Genomic DNA, 25,339 nt, shown 5'->3' with positions numbered 1-25,339 from the left:
TATATTAAACAGAGTGGGCCAAATTCTGCCCTCACATCTGTGCAAACCAATTCCAGGGAACTAGTATTGTGTGAGAGTAAAAGAAGGCATAATTTCACACAGAATAAACACATCGGGTCAGACCTTGGGCAGATGGAAACTCCTTGAAGGGATGGAGCGACGCTTATGTATCTAGGTGGGAAGATGGTTGTGTTTATTCCGAGGATTCCTTACATGCAGCTGGACATCGGTTTACTGACAAGGTCTATGTCAAATGTGGTGGCAGATTTGCAACTGGCACTGTTTTTCCAACCGTCCCATCCAGCCATTCCGTACCTTCCCCACCTGCCCCCCTAAATCCAGCCTAGCCAGGAAATTTGCCCAGTTTTGCTCGTATTTGCCCAACCACAGACATTTCATGGCCTGGCGTCCCAGGGGACTGCTTTCCTGCCGCACGGCAGGTAACGCGCAGCACTCTGCTAGCGGGTGGTCGCTGGGAGCGCAGGGAAGGGAGCAGCTCTCCCCTCCCCTGGCACCCACTGCTCTCGGGAGAGCTCACCACTCCTTAATGCTGAGGGGCAACTTGCCAGCCCATGCCCTCCTTCACAGCACGTTTCACATCAACCCAGTCTGCCTTTGGGTACCTGCTCTGCACTTTGTGTGGAAGATGTGGCTTATCACCTCCTCTAACTACCTCCTTTGTATTCTTCAGAGCAAAAAGTACCACAAATTGGCAAGGTCCTCCCTAAGAAGGGTGAGAGGCACACCCTGTAAGCAGCACCTTCCCTCCTGGGCATCTGCTCAAGGGCCTTCCAGTTTGGCTCACCTTTCAAAGGTCTCAAGAAAGGAAAGAAGAAATTTTACTATTCACAATCCAATCCAACGGTAGTGGGGTGCAATGGCACCAGTGACAGGCCCCAGCTACTCCACGTTGGCTACAGACTAGTAAAGGAAGAGATGTCTGGGCTACATTTTCCCCCTCCTCAGAAAAGCCAGGAAACTGCAGAAGGGAATCTCTTACAGGTTGCAGCCACCCTACAACCACCAGCCAGTCAGCAGAGATCTTATCCACAATGCTTTTACTTTCTTGAAGATTTGGTCAGAATTTATTCTGAACTACAGCGTGGTTGGACACCACCAAGTGGACAATGCTACCAAGAAGAATGAGACATACAAAGGCGTGGGTTTCACAGCAGTGTTCAGCTATTTCCAGACATCAGGATCGTAACTCAACAGACATCTGGTCCACATGTGCTGCCACCAATTCACGGTTCAACACGACATCCGTGTTCCCCCTGCTGCCAAGAGCAAAATACCTAGCTCTGGAGCTAGAACATTGACTCTGCCAAACGTACCCTCAGTGAACAGAGAAGTCTGCACATCGCATCTCCTCCTACAAACCCTGTCAAAACTTCCACTGACTCACTGGGAGCAGAGCTAGGTATGCCGATTCTCCACTCCCACCACGCAGCTGAAAAGCAGCATACACCGCACAGAGTGGTTCTTATTGCTCGACAAGATGGATGCCTACGTGAATAGTAAGAGGCCAGCAAATATGGATCACAGGTCTGCTTTGTTCTTTCTTTTTGTACGAAATATTGGCCTATAATTATGATTGACTGAGTCTACAAAAACATACTGCAGTTTAAAGACGACATACTTTAGTACAATCAATGGGGAGAAAAAGTGCATCTTAAAATGTGGAGCCTTGCTTTTGAAACTCAGCATCCTTTCTAGAGTCTTGTGAGAACTTTAAGGCAGAGTTTCCTTTAGCAGACCACAATGCTGAAGACTTGGACAGCTTTCTCAGTGAGGTATCCAAACGAAGCCCTATAACTGAGGCATTGTGGGTTCTTGAGGGTCCATTTTCAGCTGGACATACACAATGGCTGTTAAGTAAAGGCACTCTAGTGTACAGCCTTAGGCAGTGTGTTATTGGCAGTAGGGAAGTGTAAGTTTAGTACATCACAGCAGATCCTATAGCAGGTTCCTAGAACAGAGAGGGACAGGAAAGAAAAAAACATAAGCAAAACACAAATCAAGCTTGCTGAAACTTCTAGGGAGCCAGGTCTTTCCCCTTCTTACCTCCCTGCCTATTTTCCACATATCTAGTGGCAGACTGCTTTGGGAGAGTCACCTTTTTTCCTTATCCTTCTACAGCTACTCTGGAAGAAATGATTGACAGCTGTATGATGAAGCCTATTTGTTCAAACCCTGCAGAGCCAGTGCACAGCCTATCTACCCCTTAAACTCCACTTAGGTAACCTTTGAACATTTCTCTTTTTGAGATTTGAGATTTTTGACATTTTGAGATTTGGTGAGATTCAAGGTGAGTCTCGCCTGCTGAGTTACAGTGTGCAGCTGGTTCTGTGAGGATCTGGTTCAGAAATCTGAATTGCAGGGGACCACTACTTTTTAAAATAAGGGTAGCACATTCCTGGAGACCTGACAGCCAGAGTACGTTCACACAGGCTGACATTCAGGACTGCACAGCTGCTATACTAGGGTATATAGTCAGACAGCTTCCAAGGACACTGATCGTATTTGTTCAGAGCTGCCTCAAGGGTCTCTATTCTCTTTCCTCAAACTACTAAGAGAAGTTTTGTGAAGATGCTGAAATATAGCTGCCTACAGAGATATCGCTATCTCTCTATTTACTGCTTTTAACAGCGGTTTTAAAAACATTTGTTATGAGTTTACCATTAAGTCCTTGGCAGTGCTTTTCCTCTCTTTAGTTCTTTGAGTTAGAGATCCTTGAAGCATGAAGTTTCTGTTAAACGTTCTGACAGTGGTAACTGGAGAACCATCTATTTTTTCACCTGGGAAAAATACAAAAGGAGATTTTTCACATAACAGATTGAAGCAGATGTAACAATACTCCTGAAGAGTCATAGCTTCTAGAGAGATGAAACTTCCCCTAAGATGTATGAGAAAAGCTGGATTTAATTTAAATGAAAAACAGCAGGCTGTGATACTCCAAATTTATTAAAATTTGACGCCGTGTCAGTCAGTGGAATTACACAAGAGTAAAACAAGAGTAATGCAAGGTGAAGCAGGCCCTAGAATTGTCAGAGATAATGCACTGTGGGGTTAAAAAAAAGGAGAAAACGTGAAAGAAAAAAGCACTTTATTTTATAAAGCCAATTCACAGCCATACCCTAACATACCAAGAACATCGCTGAGCCACAGCATATGGACTGAAATCAGCAGATGTAGGCTTTAAGAAAGCAACGGTTGGTTGTGGAGGATGGCAACTGGCTTTTGGTAATCAAACACTGCGACTGCTTGGGCCTCACAGCCTAACCCCAGACATGCCAGAGTAGCAGTGTCCCTGCTGCAGGACAAGTATTCAGCGTTTCTCATTTGCTTTTCCCAGCCTTCTGCTTCTGCTCCTATTAATTTGCCACTGTCACAACTTCCACGGAAAGAGAAAGTGGTGATGCTTTTTAATGTGACAAATGCATATTTTATATGATGCAAGTACAATGGGAAATGAGGAGGGTGGACATATTTAGGCTTTCTCTGTTTATTTTATAACTTAATCTTTCCCCTACTTTGCTGAACTGTACATTATATTGAACCTTCTAAAGAGAGACTGTCTCTCTATAATGTATGTAACAACTTAAGTGCACCTTTTATTGGTGGAGCTGGAAGTTTTCTCCTCTGCTGTCTTGATGTGTCTATTGTATGCATCTGTAAACAACACATATGCGTTACTCAACTCCATTACAGAAAAAGAGGCAAGATTTCCCCAATGTATTTTTGAATACTACATAATGTTCTGGCACCTGGTTTGTTTGCTTTTGATCCCGTTTCCTTGTCAGGCGAACACATGGAGCCACGTTCAAGCCTGCAACAGTGAGAGCTGATATTCTGCTCTCAATATCTGAAATCTTCAAAGAAAATAAGAGAGAAAGACAGACAGATGGGGAGGGGGAAAAAGAAGTTTTAAAATTACTGTGGATGCCACTACTAAAATACATCCCTCCCCCAGTCAAATTCTCTTTAATAAAAAAATACAAACGGATGGCTAACTTCTTCAGCAATTCTGACACTTTCCTGCATTCTTTAGTCCTGATATTAAAAGGGGCTTAATTTGTTAGTAAAGATGGAGTAAAAGAACAATCCAACCTACCGTGTGACTCCAAGGAAGAATTTTTCTCCTTTTGAGGAAAAAAGAAAGGAGGAGAGAAACCCCCCGTCTGCCATCTCCCAGTTACCTTTAGCTGCATAATCCCAAGTTCATTCAAGCTGTGTTTTTCAAAGGCTACATTCAAAGAATGACTTTGTGGGACACATTTCCTAATTCAAAATTAATTTCATGCACACGCAAAGTACATCCTCTGTTACAAAATCTAAACATTTGATCTTAAATATTTATAATTTAAGTGTATATGTATGTTAAACACAAACATGCATAAATGTAGGTACACCCCATATAAAAACACTCAATGGAAAACAAATTGCTAGGAAAAACAAAAATCCAAGAAAGCAAACATCTGGGAGGAAAGTAGGCTGATGTTGAGACTAGCGGAAACAAATGTTGCCAAAAGGGAAAGAAGCGTCAGAGAAGTCAGACATATAACCTGACTCCTAATTCATGATGACACCTGAAGCTGTTCACTCTGCAGAAGACCTTCAGTTGGCCTCTTTGTCATCCTCCTTGCATAGCTTAGGCCGCTCTCCTCCTCACCTCACCTCCATTAACATATTTACTGAAGTCAACCAAATGTCACTGCCAGTTCACCATCTAGTGCAGCAATGCACTTCTGACATCACAGAGATGTCAGACTCTCAGATCTTTGCTCAGTCCTAAATTGAGCATGCTACTGCTGAGTAAAATAACCAGGTACTTCCCATTAAAGCCTGGCACAGGCAGGTCAGAGTGCCTCGCTTGGTACAGACTGGTCAGTGAAATCATTGGCAGTGAGTTGTTGGCAGTGTTATCCCCTTGAGGTCTGGCAGCGTTACCTCGTTCAGCTTTTAGCACCAGATCATGATGTTCTCTTCTGAGCCCCAGACTTTCTGGAGCCCACTAGAGAGATACTAGATCACAGCCCACAAGAGCTATTGCCTTTTTGCTGGGACGTGTGTGGCTAAATCCCAAGGCAGGCTTGCAAGTGCTAGGCTCTGTGCTTGGCTCAGCAGCTGGCTGCCCTTGGCCTTTTTCAGTAGAACGGTACTGACACTGGCTTCTTTTAGGAAGTGCTTTACATTCTGCTGATTAGATAAACTGCCCAAGATTGTATTTGCCATGCGTGTGACACAGAGCGTACTCTGTGAGCTGCTGGGCAAGCAAGGAGCAGGTTCAGTATTAGTATTGCAGTAACAGGCTGTTGCACTCCCATGTCTGAAAATAAGCCAGGGGAAGAAACAAACAAATACTGTACGTCTGGCTGGGCTGAGTTACGCATGTCAGTTAAGCTTTGCTCAGCTCCTGTGATGCAGTCAGCATCCTTGGATCATCAGTCCACTGCGGTACCAAAGAATATTGAAAGTAAGTGTGCGGGACAAAAGGTAAGCGCTAGGCACGGCAGTGTGAAACCTGCAGGTAGGGAGGAGCCGCTGTCCTCACCTGAAGCTCCGCGTGATGAACCTGGGCGGCTGCTGTGGCCACCTGATCCTCCAGATCAGCCAGCTCAGATTCTGCGGTAACACTGTTGATCTTGCGTGCGGCGTCCTCCAGGTTGGTCAGCTGTCCCTCCAGCCCGTACACCGTGCCGGCTGTCAAGTACACCTGCAGGGCCAAGGCAGGGAGAGGCATCAGTGATTTCTGTTTTGTGGGCACGGAGGTTTGAGCAGACTGCATCTTCCACAATGCCTTTGAGCTTCCCTCATTGCTAACCCCCTACAGGGAGACTTAGCTGGCAGAGGAAAGTCATGGGGGAATAATCTGAAAACACACATCCACAAAGAGAAGGGAGGCGTGAGGTGGCTCCAAATTTCATAGGTGCTACAATGGTATTCCAAAACAGATTTGTTCCAGATTCACCAGCAAAAAACCCCCAAACTGAAACGGTTGCTTTTTTATTTTTGATATTCAATTGCACAATAAAAACCCCAAAGTCTACAAGGGGAAGCCAACAGATCACACCTTATATAAAACTGTGTTTATTGAAACACACCTAATGCCTTCTGGCAATCAAAACTCTGTAACAATAACTGTCCAACAGCATGTGGTTATTAACTTCTTATAGAGTAACTGCGCTTACATGTACAACACAGTTTTCCATCCCATCCTGCTCTCACCCAAACATAGAGCAGCCAAAACCTTCCCGCCTCCTGGCCCTTTCGAGTGAATCTGTGGAGGGTCAATAGACTTACTAGGCCACATAAGAGAGAATAACAGGCTGTATCATTTAGAGATCTTCCCTAAAAACAAAAAACTTTTAATATTTTGATGTACCTACGATACCTCTGATAACTTCAGGTAAAGGTTTCATTTCCCATTCAGCTCCTCGGAGCAATAATTTATGATATACTGTGTTTCATGTGTTTCTTTTATTTCACAAAGAAATCTAAGGTACATGGCCAGATGGAGGTCTCTGGTTTATAGAAAAGGGTAATTTTCAAGCATTAGCTTTTGACATCTGTGCTTAAAATTGTGCAGACCCATGCGAAAATACTGCACCTTCTGCCTGTTTACTAGATAGCCAAGAGGCTGTTTCCATGAGGCTGGTAACAGCACAGTGGAAATGAAATACATATTCTGATTTTCCGCATTGGCAGCCTCACTCACTCTAATAGCAGTAAAGACTGTGGTGCTACAAAACTAGCACGAATTAAACATATTCTGTGGCTGACTTCATGGTGCAAGGGGCAAGCAAACAGGATCTGAACCAGATCCTGGAGCGGATACCTTCAGCTCATACCTGTTTTCCACTCAGGAAAACATATCTGCCCACAATTCCTAGATCATGCAGTCCTTTGACATAACAGGTATTCAAATAATTTCTGGCCATGCTGTGAGTTTATGGATCAAAAGTGGTGGAGAATGACTAGATTAAGATTTAATAAGTGTTTACTTTTCATTATTTTTATTTTATTATTGTTTCTTAATTGCTTGCAACAGGTTTTTTTTTTCCTTTGTATCAGTTGTTTCAACGTATAAATGTATATACATTTTTTCATGTATGTGACTTTGCTAAGAAACAAATTCACTACATCTTGCATGAACGGCACCTTGTAAGACCACAGTCTAACTGCAAGCATGAAATCTTTGAAAAATGAACCTAGAACAAATAAGTGATCTCATTTAACATCTTTGCTGAAGTATTTGGAAACACAGGTGGGCCATAAAGTTAAGATGCTGATTTAAATAGAAATGTCCTGCTTTTGTGGGTTTTAATTATTCTTTCCATTCATTTAAATGATACATCTTTGTGGTGCGACATACCACAGCCACTTCAGATTAAAAGGTGATTTTTTTAAATTTCCCTATCATGTCTAAAAACTCAGAGAAAGAAGAAAAAAGAACATTATAAGCAGAAACATCTTTAGAAAATTAAAGAAAAGATGCATTTAAAAATGCTGTGCCAAAATCCTCTGCACAATAAGTTGTACTTTTCAAGAGGGGAAAAAAACCCGTAAACAAAATAGGACTGATGGAAAAATGTGGGAAGGAAAGGTCATCAATGTTTTTGTAACTCAATCAGCCCCTACATTTGTTAAATTTTAATTTTATTGAACACTTTCCAGCTAGATCTAAAAAAAGATTTTTCTAAAGAATATTGTCTTTAGCTGAGCAATTGTTGTGCTTCCAAACAGCAATGGGGTACTTGCAGGTCTCCATTCTATCATGCCCTTATGCATACATTCACATTCAGATCGTGGAGACTGACTTACCTTGTGCTGGTACAGGTGGCCCTACATTCTCCCCACTGATGCATGCACAGTCCCCAAAATGCTACAGAGAGCAAAAATGAACAGCGTATCTATATATACCCAGATCCTCTTCCAAAATCTGCTGCAAAGAGGATGTGCTGCATGCAGATATGCCCCCAGCTGCACTGGGAAAAATTATGGATTCCTGGATTTCTAAAGGCTCTTTAACTCTGCTATGGAGCGTGGTGGTGAAATCTTGAAACCATGAAGTTTTGCCATCTACTTCAAATCCTGTGAGGCAGAGAAAGATGTAGTGTGGGGACACAGCAAGGCTGAGCTGGATACCTTATGAATTATGCAGGGAATTCAGAGTAGCTACACTGGGGATATGCTGCAAGGAGGGCAATGCCACAGCAACAAATGCTCTGCCTCAGTGTCCGGTCTCTGCTCAGTAAGAAATGCTCGGCCTGAATGAATGACTAGGGGCCACGGCACCACAGATGCCAAAGCTCTACAAGGACAGGAGAGATTGGCGGGGTGTAATTGGGGAAAAAAACACACCTTGGATAGTTTACAACACAGTTCTCCACAGAAAAAATGTGGGAGAAACTTTCCCCAAATTGTTCTCTGTCCTCCTGAGGAATTTCTTAGTTTTTCTAAAGACGTGGTCCAGCCTGGACTTGGATTTTCATTTTGTATTCACTCTCCTGACAAATGCATTCTGTCGTGTGTGGAGCTAGGATGCTTCAGTATTTCACAGGGGAGAAAATCTCCATCTACCTACTTCTATTATTCTGAAAAAAATTAATCAAACTCATCTAGAAGTTGTTGTGGGGGTGCGTCTGTCGTGTAAGAATGAAATGGATATCACGGTAGGTGGCATGAGGAAGGCACTTTGCTCGCCACAAGCTCAAGTTATACGCTTCTCTGGGCACTACAGCAGCAACTACCATGGGAAGCCTTTACCATTCTGCACAGGGCCGTATCTGAGCTGCCACAAGTCCAGCGTCTCCTGGACACATCCTCCTGTCTTGCCCTCCCAGCCCCACTGGGGAGGACTCCCAAGCCTATTTTGCTTGTTTGTTTTGAGTTCCCCTCCCAGAGAGGAGCTGGGAGCACAGCCGCCGTGTGGAGAGCTCCATGGCAGGGCAGGCTCAGCTGGCTGTGGTGCCCCATGATGGAGGAGGAGATGCCAGCAACCAGGACAGTGTGTGGGAGCGAGGAGGAGCAGGAGCACCTCAGCTGGCACAGCAGGATGCCTGGGAAGGCTGAGCAGAGGTGGGAAGGAGAGGTTTGGAGGTCAGGTAATGATCGGGAGCTGGTGGGGGAGGAGTGAAGGTGCTCTGGGGTGGGTTGGAGGGCATCCTGTTGGTGTGGGCAGGGGGAAAGCTCTGAGATGGAAAAGGTTTTGGAGCAGATGATGTTAGGAGGGGTAGGATCTAGCTTGGGAACCTCCGAACCGAAGCAGGGCTGGGAGATTTGAGCTCAGAAAAGGTGTGGTGAGGGGGACTGGGGAGTTGTGGGACTGGTGGGAGGGCTCTGGAGTAGGACAGGCCCAATGCCAGGACTGGCTGTTATTGCCATGGATTATCTCCCCCTCAGTCCCTAGCCTGGGGCTGTTGTGGAAGTGCGTTTCTGTGGAGGAAACTGATTTTATCTCCCAAGAAGAGATTCTGTCTGAAAATTTCCCAGGGCTAAAGAAAACCAGGATCTATTTTCTTGAATTGATCATGATGTTATAATGGGACAGCCCAGATTCCTACAAGATCTTTAAGAGGTCCTAATGAAGGGGAAAATCACTGAAATGTAATCAGTTAAATATGGGAAGAAGAGAAAATAAAAAGTTACAAGCGTACCAACTCCATTAAGTGGATGCATAAAAATTTCCCATGAGTAGTGACTTCCCTCTATGATTCAGCATTACACTTTTCCTTGCAGATGACAGGTACTCGTGAAAAAGCATGGGTGATTCAGACGTGACCAAACAGAAATGTTTGTTTAATTCAGCTTCTCCAGCCTGCTCTTTTTAACAGTGCAGCAGGCAGCTCTGGCTCCCTGGGTGCTCAGCGCAGTATGCTGGGGAAGCGTGGCTGGAGGAAAAGCCCCTCCACTTTTTCTCTGTGTGACTGGGGACATGCTTTCCCCTACCTGTCCTTACAATAATGAGCCTGTGCTGGGACTTGGAGATGTGTGGTTTCAGCAAGGCATGGCGCAGCCATGCAGCCACAGAGGTTCAGAGGGCCTAAGTTAACTTTTGAGGCAGGGATTCTAAAATTAGTTGTAAAACCCAACATGTCCAACTCGCCCCCTCCCCCAAATGTTTTAAAGCACACATTAAAAAAAACCCCAACAACACAGCTGAGTACCCCTTTGACATAGGATTTTTTGTTCTGTTTGTGTATTTGTTTAATAACCCAAAATTAATTCTGAACATCCACTGATGCTGCCTGTGTGCTTTCTCTTTCCAGTTGGCACACACACATAGGTACACTCACTCACACACGTGACACTTTCACATACTGATTCATGTTCTTACATTTTCTTCCAGTGTGGTGAGCTGCTCATCAAGTCTGACGGGGTCCGTCCCCAGTGGGAACGTCCCTCTTTCTCTGTCCTGAATGTCAGCTGGGAAATCACAGGGACCAGTGGATTCTGCTATCAGTTCTTCAGTGGCATTGATGACTTTCAGGACCTCTGTAGATATGTTGCAGAGAGAGACAGCAGAGTACTTCTGTTTTGTTACAAAAGCAGACAGAGAAAACAACAGCATTAAATTAGCACAGAGGGGTAATACATAAAATCACCTTGCTAATAGCTGTAGATTTAGACATGCTAAAACATACCTGGCTAACTGCTGTGAACAGACGCAAGAACTGTGATGCAATAGAATCTACTTCTCTTTTTCTCCGTCCCTTTTTCACATATGCACACTGATACAGCATGCAAAATAACATAAACACACAGTTCTTCCACAACACAATTTCTACTGGAGGGATGGTCTTATCGCAAAGGAGTACACAAATAATCCAGCTTTAAAATCCAAGTGAGCTAGATAAGCCTATTTTTGCAATAGCGTTTTAAACAGGTTTTAAAACACAATCTTCCTCTTTGGGTACTGGCAAATGGATGTGGAATCATCTGTCTTCAAATCCACGGGAGCTATCGCATTGTAGCCACAAACACGGGAGAGCATCTTCAGCAGCCCTATCAGGATGGGAGTTTACAAAGATGTTTGCAATGAATTATATGATAGCCCCAAAAAACCAAAGGTTGAGCCATAAGTGTGTAAACACTTGTATCTTGATTTTTTTAAAATTTAAATTTACCTTTTTAAAAATATTTATGAAATAAATTATATCAAATACCAAGGAAAAGCATGCAGTTTTATCTGCTTTTTGGTTTTCTTTTTTTAAACAACTGTAAGCCTTTATCAGTGTTCCTGATTTGTAATTTGTAATTAACTATCCTGATTCTGATGATTCTCACAGAGCTTTAGGCTTCAGGACAACTCCTTTGATAGCATTAAAATTTCACCTGATGTACCCTCAAGCATCAAGATCAACATCCAAACTATACAGCTTGGAGATTGAGCCAAAGCTTGTTGAAGCCAATACAAATACTGTCACTGAATTTATGTGCTATACCTTTAGTGTTGCTTTGCCTAAAAGAAAGTGTGGGAAGTTTAGATCTAAATTTAATTCATTCCTCAAACCTGCAAATACTTATGCATGTGAATTAGGGGCCCACCCATCTGTAAGTTTTTTCACCAACAAAATCTCTGAGGAGCAAAACTGAGGAAACAGACAGTCTTTGGATTCTATATAGTAAATTCTATAGTACAGAAAAGTATAACTGATTAAAAATTCTGTGTATAATGCAAACATTGTATTAATCAATATGTCAGCTCGCCTCCTAGGCAGGATATACGAGAAATAACGTTCCTTTGCTTCACACAAACTCTGGTAGGTTTAACTGGAAAACCTCTTTTATTATCTCTCTCCTGTAATTAGCTGTTCATTCTTATGTTAGATAAGACCTTTACTGAAAAACTATTTTTTAGCAGTGTGTACTCAATTGTTGTATATCAATACATTAAGGCATCTTTAGCACTGTTATTTCTCTGAATTACAAGAAATAATTAGATACACGAGATGAAAGAGAAGGAGAGCAAAGCAAGTACAATATGCTACAGCATACAGATCTTTAGCTTGTTAGGACAGCCAACACAGTCCCGAACAAGTAGGCCTAGGACTCTCTTACTGAGAACAAATACTTGAATCCCATAAATAGCCTACTGTTTTTTCCATTTATTTTCACAAGTGCCAATTAGGTTAAAAACAGATCAATAATTTTATAGGACAGAAGAGGTAATCAATGTTACTTTGTTTTATGATTTGCTTTTACAAGTACCTAATTCTTATTCTATTCTATGAGTAGTGAAGAAAAAAGGATAAAGGCCAGACACTACATTTTCTTCATCATCTTCACTGATGTATGTTCTCCATTTCAAGAACTGTAGCCTCACTTCAGTGTTCGTTATTTCTCAAACTTTTTATTATCCTTTGCAGGTAATGATGAATTTCCAAAAAAAGATTAAATTAAATTAGAAAAAGGTGTTCTTATACCAGAATATGAGAATCCATATTGGCATTTATTACAGACCAACAGGGTTTTTGGTTTTTGTTTTCCTGGTAAAGTGTTCTGTGATAGGAAGCTTTATGAAATCAAGATTTTGAGTAAAATACTCTACCTTCTCAATACGTAATGGATACGGGAAGAAAAGTTCAACGAAAAAGAAATGCGATTTTTAGCTTTTCTAGAATTTTGAGGTAAGTTCTTAGTGGCAGATGCTGTTTGACTTTTAAAACCAAAGATTTGCTTCACATTAAACACTGCCCAAGGCAGCTAGATGGATGTTCATAACGTTTTTGCATCAATGCACATATCTTTAGCCTAGCCTGCAGGTATCTAGCTAGAACAAGAGTCACAACATTAAAGCTTTTCTTTAAGCTTGTGAAATATCTGCTTTTATAGTATAAAAAGGATACAGCACTAGAGTTTAAACACTGTAAAAAAATGCACGGCAAGCAAAAGTGATTTTCCTTAGAGTATATCTGAAGAGTCGATCTCCCAAAACTTAAGAGCACAAGCAATATTTCAATGTATTTAAATCTAAACTTTGTGAAGGTTTTCTGCTAAAGAATATTTAGAACTCAGCTTTGCCCTGGGCTGCGCTTTACAGATTAGTAAGAAGAGATTAATGTCTGTCCGAGGGAGACAAAATCAACATGTGGGGAGTTCAGGGTTTCTCAATTCATGTTTTTGCATAAATTTCTACCTCTTTTTTGAGCAGCTGTCAAAAGCTGTTCTAACAGCTCATGTTCTAAAATGGCCGGTTTGCAAACTTAGTGGGTTACTCTAGATATAATTACTTAACATGTGTAAGGAAAAAGAAAAAAAAAAAAAAAAAAGAGAAAAAGTGTCCCGGAGTTTTAGTGCTTCACAACCCTCTCTCCTCCCCGACCACCCACATCAAACCTAGGAGTCACGAGGTTCTATAAAAGCACCTAAAATTCACAGACACGCGCACACCACGATCATCCTGGTAGGTGGACATTTCAAATCGCTATAAAGATCTCTTGGCTCTCTAATTTATCTTGCCCTTGCAGGAAAGGTCATTGTTAACACCTATAAGTGATTCAAAGAGACAGCTATCATGCCATGATGAAGTCTCTCCCATCTGTCTTGTCAAGCAAGTCAAAGAACTAATATGGATGCGATAGACGCAGAAAGCAATCTCCATTACAAATATCTAGCACAGAAAAGCTAAGTGCAACCATTCTTCTCAAAACACTGGGATGTATTCTGATTTCAACTGTGCTTCCCTACTTCTGGATTAATACCACCCCTCCCAAATGAAATCAATGCAGCTGATCCAAATTTGAATATTTGTACTGGTTATGAGAATCTCATTTTTTACTGAATTTGAGATTAAGAGGTTAATGGAACGAAGAAAACATGCATTTATCCTTTTTATGATAATTAATGTCCACACTCACAAACATGTTAAAGACACAGTCAAATGGAGACGCTCAATTTCCTGAGTTCTTTGTGGAAGAGTTTTCAAACCAATGACATATTAAAAAAGTGTGTGTGTGCGAGCACATATACATGTACGTGTGCCTGTGTGTATTGAATGTAACAAACAGCATCTTGTAAAACTTCTTTAATGTCATTTTTATGTGTGGCTGGACAGACAGAAAGGATTCCTGTTTCGCTGAAGATAAGGTTTCAGTGGTCTAAGCTAGCTCTTGCTGGCTGTTAGCCATTTCTCTCTCTCCTGCTGTCTCTTTCCTTTCCCTGCTGATGCTGCAGATACTTCCTTTGGTTTTTTACTTAAGGATGCTACACTGGAAGGTGCTTTACAGAACAGTATTTGCATCCTTGCACACGGTAACGGAAGTAAAGCAGGATGATAAAACTGAAGCAACATAGGAGTCTAAACTGCTGAGAGTAGGTAAGCATTAAGTCCTTGTATGCATCTCAGCAGCCTATGACATCTCCACATCAAGTTTCCTTTGCATGAACATTATTGCTTTTATTTTTAATGCTCCTGAAGTAGTTAAGTTCTCCATCACGTGAACTAATTTTTTCTCCACGATGTACTCAGCCATTAGCATTTTCTCTTTTTTGCTACCATGAAGTTATGCCATCGTTAGGCTCTATTAAACTGGCATGGGAGGCAATGACTTGCAATTCAATAGAGAACAGCTGACATCAACAGTTAGACCAAGAAATATAACAAGAGAAACTTGCAGCCCTGTCAGTATTGACTGCATCTGTGAAGACTTGTAGTGCAATCATTTTTAGCTCTGGTCTCAAGCCATTCTATCATGCTCCCAGTCGCATGCCTGTTTCTCAGTCGATACCCTCATTTTTTTGTAGGGAGTTGAGGGGGGAGAAGACAAGTTTTGCATTGCCACTGGTTGATTCATCTTTTCAGAGTAACCTGACTGAATCCAAACTTGAAGAAAACAAAACCAAAACCCAAACCTGCCTCCTCATCTCCCCACTCCGTGAGAGTTCATTGTACAGCTTTGAGCAGGTCCTGAAAAGCCCACCAAAAGTCCATCTCCTTCACAGGCAAGCAAGACCTGGGACACTGGCCAAGTCACAGTGCGGGAGGAACAGAGCCATCAATGCCCAACCATCAACGGCAGTCGTCAACCCCGACCTTCAAAAGATCTTTTGGCCTAAAAGTGAGCCCTAACCACTCACTACCACAAAGACTGGGAAAGAAAGCTAAGATTTGCCATGATATTTGGTGGAAGACAAGTATACTATGATAAACTATGGTATTAAGGAATTACTCTTCTGTGCAAGTTTAAGACTTCCTGCCTTGACCTTAACATCAATATCTTCATTTATGGGCCCTCGTTTAGAAAAAGAAAGCTAAATTATCTTACAGAGTGAGCTATTATTCTACTGACATTCTCCAAAATATGACACAGAGAAATACAGTCTCTCTTTTTGACAGTGCTAGGTAATTCTGAATATTATATTTTTACTAATGAATTCAATCCACTGTCCTAATGTGGTTACAGATGTTATTCTGAATGATTTGTAAGGCCTCATTTCTAGAGACAAGTTGCCTATAATCATGAGAAAGTTATTTTCCAAGAGGTGAAATATTATGGTCCGAGTTGGAAAAGGAAATATTTAAATCTTAAAATCCACACGGGATTCCGTAAGTGTATCTAAAATGGACACAGGCTGACGAATTGCACAAATAAAAAAATATTTTTTCTTTAAAATCATCCTTGATATTTTTACTAAAGAAAACCAAGATGATTAAAAGGCAATTAAAATTCATAGCACAAAATTTAACTCTGAGAGTAAGGAAAAAAGAAAAAGTTGAGAGGAGAAGTGTTTTGCTGAATTAAGCATCAACTTTTGACACAAAAAAGTGATTCTTATTTTATGACTGAGAGAATGCTACAGAATTAATTTGCTTACCACTATATATGACATACTAAAATGTCATATACATACTAAAAATAGCATGTATTTTAAAATAGAAGATAAGTATATATTTGCTCAGGGAATAAAATGAAAATCTGTTTTAATATCTGATTCTCATAAGCTGAGACCCAAATAGCACAGAATATGAAACCTCTTTCCATCTAGATGGATAAGCAATAGACACTAGCAGCAATGTGAGAAAGTGCCTACTCACTATGTGCAATCTCTACAATGAATTAAGGGTTTTGTTTATTTTTTATATTGGGAGCTTAGAAAGGTTTTTGAAGACCACTACAGTCAGAAACTGCTAAAAATCTTACTGCTGAAATAAAATTTTAAATTTTTTCCTTCCCAATTTATTAATATAGGTGAGTACATGAGAATAGGAAGATCATACACCTTATCTTTGTCTTCTGTTGTTCTTTACTGATAAAACCAAACTCTCATCCCAAAGCCAAATAAGAGAGCCGGTCTGCTCCACATGTCTACTTCATGCTCACCACTCATCATAACACAGGACTAGCTGTGATTATACAACAATTTTCTGCAATAATTATTGATTTTGGCCAAAAGGTATGATTTTTCAGGCCTGATATTTCCAGAAAAACATTTTGAATTTGAGAATTTTGCTTGGGAAATGTGGAAACCCTCAATATCACTTTATAGCATCTCTTACTATGTAAGAGATGTAAGAAGACACAGACAAAAGAAAGCATTCTCACCTGCTGCAATACAGTGGATAAAAACTGCAACTTTAAATGAAGATCAAAAGCCTTTTGTTTTTCCTAGATAGTGGGAAAGCAGTTAAATAAAAAGGCAGAAAAGTTATCTTAACAGCTACAGAGGTTAACATTTATATAGGTTCAAACTTACAGAGAACTTTAGGATGAACAGCAAGGATATAGAAACTAGCAAATATAAAATACCAAAAAATTTAGATTTTACATTTATTGCTAAAATATTTAAAATAAAGCAATGCCTAATTTATTTTTGTTTGTGGGATTTAGAGTAACAGATCTCATTAAGACAGATATTGCAAATGACACATCATTTTTTATAAAATGAAACAGACGGGAAATACTGATTTCCACCATCGCAAAACAAAGTAGCATTAGCAATAGAAAAAGACTGTTGCAGCAGTGTTAAGAAAAAGAAAAGCCAGTTATCTTCAATTTTTGGGTCTACACAATTGCAATTTCGACACTGTGTGTGTTTCTAGTTACAAAAGGGTCTGTACCTCACTTATGCCACAGTCAGATGCTCACGGCGGAAACACCTGGGCTGAGTTAAGACATCTTGTGCCAAATCACTTTCTACTGTTTGCTGCTGTTCCTCTCCTGGACTTCACTGTCCCCAAATGAACAAGTAAAATTCTTCATACTACCCCTCTCCAGTGTCAAGTCAGTAGGCTCACCTTAATCCCCCTAATTTACTTAGGTCTATTTAAACTAAACTGACCGCTTTTGCCTTGAAGTAATTACACAATGACAGTTACCCTGTTGGCTGTGCTGTGACAGAAGTATCATCCAGCTGAGGAGCAGCGTTTGCTTGAAACTCTTCCAGCTAGATCTGAAAGAGCTCATCTGTCACTGCCAAGTCTCTGGGCTGCTTACAAAAGAAGACAAGAAAATAGTAACTTTTTTGTTACAGTCTCTTTTCCCCACATTTTGTTCCAACAGCTTACACTAATCTTCACTGATTTTCTATAACTGTATCTGTAAAATGGCTTTTACATTTTCTTCCTAAGTAAATAAATATCTGGTGATCAGACGACTGAAGGAGATTCACATTGCACGCACGCTGGACAAAGCTGGCTTGGGCATGCATGCACATAAGTATCAAATCTGAGACTATGAGAATCTTGTTTACAAAGGTGCTGCATTCCCCATGTGAAGCCAGCTGAAGTCTCACCCATTCTGCACTTCTCCAGGTAGATTCAACAGGGCTTTGATTCAGTTGCTTTAACACAGGCAGACAAGGTGCAATTTGAAACAGCTGGAAGTATGTCAGATACGACACGGACCTGGGAGATGCATGCTTCCTCTGGACCAGCAGCTTAAGGCCCTGTGGGATACCCTAGGGCATCTCAGATGAACTATCTATATCCATACTTATGCAACTGTATTAAGCCCAGAAAGTGTCCGAATTGGAAGAACACAAACATCACTGCCCACTTTTGAAAACTTTTTAAAAATCCATTTTATGGTCTTGAAGCAACTAGTTTGCTTGAAACTGAAGACTTAGATTTTGATAAAATAAACTTAGGATCAACTTAATTTTCCATACTAAAGACCAATAAATAATAGTAAATACATGGGAGAAATCTCTTAAATGGGATTTTTGTCCAGCAAACTACTAAATCCTCAGTTTAAAACTGAACATATACTTGACTGCTTTGTTGAATTGAGAACTTAAAACTTTGGCTCCATTAGCCCAATGTGAAGATTAAAGTCTCATGCCTCTTTTAGAAGAAAAAGCCACTGTTGCACCTTCCTTAACCAAAATCTTTTTTCCCTGCTGTCATTCAAAATCCTGTGCATAGATTACCTGTGGTTCATAAACCTTAAAGATCACTTTTTACAATGTTGCCCACATTCAGTTTTCAATCCTGGACTTTGGAAGACTGCCCAGATAATTAACATCATAATAAAAGCCATGATCCACCAAAACACAAGAACTATTCCGAGCATCTTGCATACAAAAATGTGAAACAACAGACACACAAATATCTTCTGAGTTGGTAACCCAGGAAGATGTCATTGTATTACACTGTTCGGTTTTATTAGCATAGTAGTAGCAATTGTAGTAAAGGTACTATACTTAGGCTATTATATTTTCTTGCTTAAGTGAGCCATGGGCTTCTGGATCCCTTAGGAACTTTTACTCAGTCATTTCTATAGTATTCAGGCATATGAAGCTGGATGGCAGTTTCCTGTTAATCCCTGCCTGGAACAACACACCAACCAAAATACCCAGGAGTTCCTCAGCAATGCTTTCAGTTCAGGAAGTTGCAAGATAATGATCACAAAAACTACTACATCATCTTCTGTGAGGATGGTGCATGCACCAGCACCAATGATTAACGAAAGCCCGGTCACCTGGAGACACAGGCTTTCTCTCGTTATTATAGCACTGCTGTTACAACATCGCAGCCATCCCTACCGCGATGCTTTAACAGGTCTGTGATACACAGGAGGGATTCACTGCTGTGTGCACGTCCAATGCCATTCTCCAGCTCTATCAAGGCTGTGAGCATATTTCTCTCCAACAACCAAGTCCCATGAGCCCTCCCTCACCTGACCTCCCTCACTGAGCCCTGGCCAGCCCCAGGCATAGTCACCAGCATACACCACGCCAGGGAGCTGGCTGTCTCTTCTGCTGTGGTAACATGCACCCATATCCACAGCTACTGGCTATTCCTCTCACTCAAGAGAGGTGCCAGGCAGATTTTCTAACAAGTGTCAATCTCATTACACCAGTAGTCAAAAAGTGCTAATTTACCTGGTGAAAAATGTAAGGTGTACTCTCTCGAAACAAAGCATACAGGCCTGTGGCACAAATACACATGAAGATGATGCTTGTAGTACATACTTTCCCCAAAATAAAGCTTTATAAAACCTAAAATGAGTAAAATATTTCCAGAGAATGAAGGCATAAATATTTTATGGAAAGAATATTTATGCTGTTATTCATACTGTCAAGGAATTTGGGAAGTTTCACTTAGGGAACAGGATCCCACTGTGCTACTTAACAAACTTACAAGCTGTCATTCGGAAGAGAGCCTCGTCATGTAATAATGTCAACAGAAAACAGCAGGATTTAAACAAAGTTACTAAGCCTTGGTTGAAAGATTCTCTGAGGAGAAGTAAATGCGTAAAGGGATTAAAAGAAATTCCTCAAGCACACAGCATGTTGCATCAAGCTAATGCAAAGAGGAGAGAAACTCAACGTTACTACTGAAGTTTAACTCACTTGCTCATTTGCATATCTTAAGCAAGGAGGAGTACAAAGTAGGAGGCAAAAAGAGAAACACAAGTAAGGTTTTAACAACTATTTCAGTTTTTATGCTATGTGGGGCAATTTGCAAAAAACAGGGGCTATTCTGTTTCTTCAACAGCATCTCCATAGTTTGTAATAAGGTGGTCACAGTGATAGACTGCATTCAAAATGCAGTCTCATTAGGCACTGCTGAAATTGCCTTCTAGAATGTAATTCTAGGGTATACCATGAAATATAAACCCGGGCTATTCATCTTCATGAAAGCATTAAAAGAGAAGGAGAGAGGATAGAGGAGAGCAAGAGCTAAATAAAACCCATTTATCATGCTTGCCACTTTCAGGATCAGTATCATTAAGATAGTCCCAAGGGGATTTACATTTTGCTTTTTTCTTTAGGTATTTGGTTAGGGTTTGGGGGGGTGAAGCAAAAAAAAAAAAAAAAAAAAAAAAAAAAGAGCAAGGCAGAAAGAACTGTGCAAATCACTGTGCTAGTACAAGATGCTTCACTAACGCAGCAGTTGCACAATGTGATTTTTGGTTTGTTCACACCTGAAGTGTAGAGGGGCTGAAGGCTGACTCTAGCCTGAGCATACAGGACTCCATGGCCTTTCATTACACCACTGCGGTGAGCAGGCTTTTCAGGGGTCTGCATATCCCTGAAAAACTACTTCTGTAGCTTAATAAGCACAAAATGTTGTCTATAAAACCAAGCCTGCTGTAGGATTATGTTTGTTTTAGAGAGCTGTAAATCTCCACAAGACCATTTTAGGCAATCACAAACTTAGAAATGTTGAAAATTATTGTGCTGAAGGTCTGAGAGGATTTAAATCTAAGGCATAAAATTAACTTGTATTAATTAATACCCACCTAAATCCTCAAGTATCCCACATGAACTAAATAATTAACTCAAAGGTCAGCATTTTCAAACTTGTATCTTAAAGGCAGACATATAACTCAAGAGATTAGCTTGAGGTGAGAACTAAGAACACATAAATGTCCAACTTCAGCTAACTTCCCGCTCAAGACGTGCCAATTCTTGCCATTGCTACAGATCTGAATATACTAAACACCCTTTCTAAAGCATCAGCTCAACATGTGACTATATGAGATTCCCAGCTTCCATTAAAAACAGAAGTCCACATTTTGAAAGGTGCAGACATGTGGAAGTCAGATTTTCATGAGCACCAGGTACTTAATTTCCAGTGATTCAATAAACAATACATGTTTCTTGAAATCTATTCTATGGTCAGGTGTACTGTAACTAGAAATTCCCTGCGATTTATGGTTGGTAATGTGTTCCAGAATAAGCATGAGAATAGAATACTAAAGGCTAACAAAGACAAGCAACATGGCTAAAATACAAGCAAGATGGCTAAAATACAGTATTTAATTTGCGTTCAGGAGCTCAAAGAAGATTGTAGGCACTCAAGTCTCATTTCAATGGCCCAGAATTAGTGCTTCTGTATACCTAATTTGAAACTTGATGCCCAGGTCAGAAGTGTGGGTCTCTGGCCAAGAATGTTAGGTGCCAGTCTGAAAGATCTGTAATTCCCTACATATGCATTCTCCAAAAATCAGGCATCTTAGAGACAACATCTTGGGACATCTGGCTTTTAAGGCATGTAAAATTACTGGTTCCCTGAAAATACGTTTTCTGTGCTTGCCTCTATTGAGACATGCCATCTACTCATCTTAAAGTTACTTCATGTTTTTGAGTTTAGCTAGGTCTTCGTATTTTAGGTTACCATAGCCACAACCGGTATTATATACTGTCATCTTCAGTATTTCATTGTAAGATGTTGGTCAGCCACCTTTCCAAAGAGAAGGCACGCGTCAGAAGATTTTAAATCACCTTTAAGGACAACTGTCAAGAATAAGAATGAAAGCAGCCTGCTTGTTTCTCTACAGCTGGAGCAAATTTCGCTATCAATTCTGCTGAAGTCATGACCATGAATAGTACTGGGATATTTTGGTTTCTTTATTATAGACAGAAAGAATATATACTGCGACCATGAATGACTAAGACTTTTTTTTCATCCAAAACCAATAAAGAATTAGGAAGTCCAAGCACTCCCTTTTGCACTCCCTTTTTGCTGAACATGGTATGTCTCTTATTTTTTTAAGCTTAAGGAAATTTTACTGAGGAAAAAAATATCAATCTTTGCATTATTTTAAATAACTGACATACAAATGTTAAAGAAATAATAAAATCAGAGGAGGAAAAAACAACTAATAATCCTTACTAATATAAAACACACATCTGCCATTTTCTGTGCTCAGTTCACCATATAGGAGCATTTCAGAAAGTCCTATTCACAGCCTTTAATTGTGGACTTTAATTGCATCATGTTATACCTTAGCCAGCCTATATATCCTGTTGAATAATTTGATTGCTGGTTTGTCTTTGTAAATCAAAGACAAGCTAAATCGAATGCTGCTAACAAGCACTGGCGATAAAGCTTTTATTTGGTTTCCTTAGAAAGGTTGTGTGTACATCATGGAGGTATTTGCATACATGACGATGAAGGTACTTACACTGCTGTATAGTCTATGGCTAAATAACTCAGAATCGGAGAGTCACAGAATACCTAAGTTTGGAAAGGCCCTTCACTGGACTCACTTCAATATGTTGATGTGTCCCTTGTACTGGGACAATGACAACTGCCCAGATAATTGCTCCCCAGGTGCAGGACTTTGCATTTCCCTTTGTTGAACTTTCATGAGATTCTGTCAGCCCATTTCTCCAGCCTGTCAAGATCCTCTGAATGACAACAGAACCATCTCATGTATCAACCGCTCCTCCAAATTTAGGGTACACCCTGTCTCATTGTCTCTGTCGATAGCAAAGATGTTAAACAGTACTGGTCCCAGTATTGACCACTGGGGTACACCACTAGTGACTGGCCTACAACTAGATTTCGAGCCTCTCATTGCAATCCTTTCGGCCCAACAATTCAGGCAATTTTCAGTCCACCTCACTGTCTACTTATCCAGTCTTTACTTGCTCAATTTGTCTGTGAGGATGTTATGTTAGACAGTGTTGAAAGCCTTGTTAAAGTCAAAATAAACAATATTCAGTGCTCTGAATGCCTCAGATTACCATGATCTTTCAAAGATGAGCAAGAGTGGCCTCACAATGACATGGACCAGCTCCCTCAGCTCTCGTGAGTACATCCCCATCAGGTGCCACGCACGTGTGTATGTCCCGTTAGTTGAAATATTTGCTAACCTGATTCTCCTCTACCAAGGGTAAGTCTTCACTACTCTAGACTTTCCCATAGGTCTCAGGGGCCTGGGATTCTTGAGGGCAAATCTTACCCGTAAACTGAGGTGAAAACAATGTTGTGTAACTTAGCCTTTTCCATGTCCTGTATCACCAGGTCACTGCAGGAGTGAGCCCCGCTTTCTCTCATCTGCCTTTTGCTGCTGATATATCTGTAGAGGCCTTTCTTATTTCCCTTCATGTCCCTCACCAGATTCAACTCCAGGTGGGCATTGGCTTTCCTGACACCATTCCTGCACACTTGGACAGCATCTTATCATCCACCTGGGTCACTTGATCCTGCTTCCACCTCCTGGTGTATTAGTTCTTTATAGTACTTGAACAAAACACCTTTCAAATGATGATGAATATACTTCCTTTACAGAGTTGTCCACACCCCTTGTCAAACCTGAGCTGCTGTGCAGACAACACACCAAGAGGTGAATCAAGACACACAGCAAACAATAATGAGCCTAAGTGGATCTAAGGGACAAGAGTGCTTGACTGGCAAGCGGCAATGCTGGGCTTCTACAGCACCAAAATTCAAGCACACGGCATGATCTGAAGAGAAATTCAGAGGTAGATAGGGAAGAGGGCAGGTGGTAAGTCCTGTGGAGTGACACTGAAATCAGATATTTCATTGTAAGGGTGAAATGGCACAAACAGAAGATCACATATATTATCAGAACTGACACTGGATTTCAGTTTCACTAGAAACTTCAGTTACTACTCACAGAGGCCTGTTAGCTGACAGAGTAACGGGGTTGGAAAGCTTTAAAGAAGCACAAAATATTCCAATAGAGAGGCAAAAGAGGAATCTATGACATCAGAATGAACTACACTAAAAACAGGGGAGCAAATAAAAGGACTGAAAAAAACCACTTAAGCCAGCTGGTTAGCAAGGAGGAAAAAAAGAGAACTGGACATGTTTCTAAATAAAAACATATAAGCCGATTCTCAGTCAGTATAAACTGACATAATTCCATTAATATCAGTCACAGGTTTATTACACAAGCTAAGTTCACTGCTTTGAATTGATGCTGTAGGCTCACAGGAAGGAACACACACCTTAATTAAAGTTTTATCTGCACAAGAGTTGCAGGCTTAGACCCAGTGTAAAGGACCTCGGATTTTTTTAAGCAACTATATTTAATTTTCTAACCAAAAGTTTCACTTTCCGGATTCTAACTTTTACAATATTAGCCCCACTGATCTACAATGACTGCTTACCTTCTTTAACTCTTCCTGAATACTTCTGCCATTTTCCTCTGAAGACAAACTCTCCTTTTGGTTTTCAGCATCTCTTCTAGGTTCTGACTCTTGTTCTTCACCAGAAGATGTTTCCTTGTCACTCATTTTAGCAGCGAGCTGAAATAACCTGGATTTAAGCTCCTCTTCCATAAGGTCAGGCTTGATGTTATGATGCTGATCCTCACTGCTTATATCTGTTTCTGATAAATCATCAAAATCCTACAAAGAAATTAGAAGAACACTATGATTTCTGTGTAGGTAGAGAAAGGAAAACAAATAGCTTCCTAGAAAAGTATATGGTATGGTCACTCTGCAGGGAAGCTAGAAAGAAAGCACACTAAGTGTGCTGATAAAAAAATACCATGTCTTTACAGAGAAATGCCAGTAAACCCACACCTGTTGGATTATATTTATCATTCCTCCTTACTTCTATATTATGTAAAAAAGAACTATCAAAATCATTATATACCTCTGTGCAACTAATGAAATAAAAGCGTAAATGGTATTTCCCATTTCCAGCACTGCACTGCCATTACTCTTAGGCAAGGTGCAGATAAAGAAAGTGAAGTGTGGGAATGAAACAACTTGTGACCTGGCAGTTGTGTCCAGCCTTCAGTTGAAAGCTGTGCTCGAGTTCCCTGACTGCTGGTCTGGAGCATTATCTGTGTTCTTCTTAAAGACTACTGGAAACAAGTTTCGAAAAATCTCTCTTGTATTACATGATGGTGCTTAAGATTTTCAGCTTTCCCAGTGATTAGGTGGATCCTCTACAGAGGTTATTATTTTCCAAACGCCAACCTTCTTGGAACAAGTTCAAAACCTTTAGGAGCACCTTCTTTTCTTACTCTTGGATCCTTAAAGGTGAGAAAGACTCAGAGGCTCAGTAAAGTACGGTGGGTGTTACAGACTCGACCATGACAAGTTCATTACTTTGGAGGCTGAACAGAAGAAAAGCAAAATCCTTTTGCAAGTCTGTTTAGCGGGGTGCCTGCCCAACATTCAA

The 25,339-nt window shown here is 40.7% G+C and overlaps 1 protein-coding gene across 1 annotated transcript; it reads right to left on the bottom strand.

Annotated features, from left to right (window-relative positions):
* Window positions 1-1,936: 1,936 nt before the first annotated feature.
* Window positions 1,937-24,555, bottom strand: LOC104082256 (rab effector MyRIP-like; the record flags this gene model as incomplete). Its single annotated transcript, XM_009585309.1, has 7 exons — window positions 1,937-1,969; window positions 2,680-2,798; window positions 3,612-3,672; window positions 3,768-3,872; window positions 5,555-5,716; window positions 10,340-10,534; window positions 24,316-24,555. Coding segments are annotated over 7 exons (915 nt in total), but the record flags the coding sequence as incomplete, so codon positions are not given.
* Between the last annotated feature and the right edge of the window lie 784 nt (window positions 24,556-25,339).

Source organism: Fulmarus glacialis, unplaced genomic scaffold (assembly GCF_000690835.1).
Source record: "Fulmarus glacialis isolate BGI_N327 unplaced genomic scaffold, ASM69083v1 scaffold42339, whole genome shotgun sequence".
In the NCBI taxonomy this organism is placed as follows: Eukaryota; Metazoa; Chordata; class Aves; order Procellariiformes; family Procellariidae; genus Fulmarus; species Fulmarus glacialis.
Note: the sequence above shows the minus strand (reverse complement) of the source record. Positions and strands in the feature narration are given on the sequence as shown.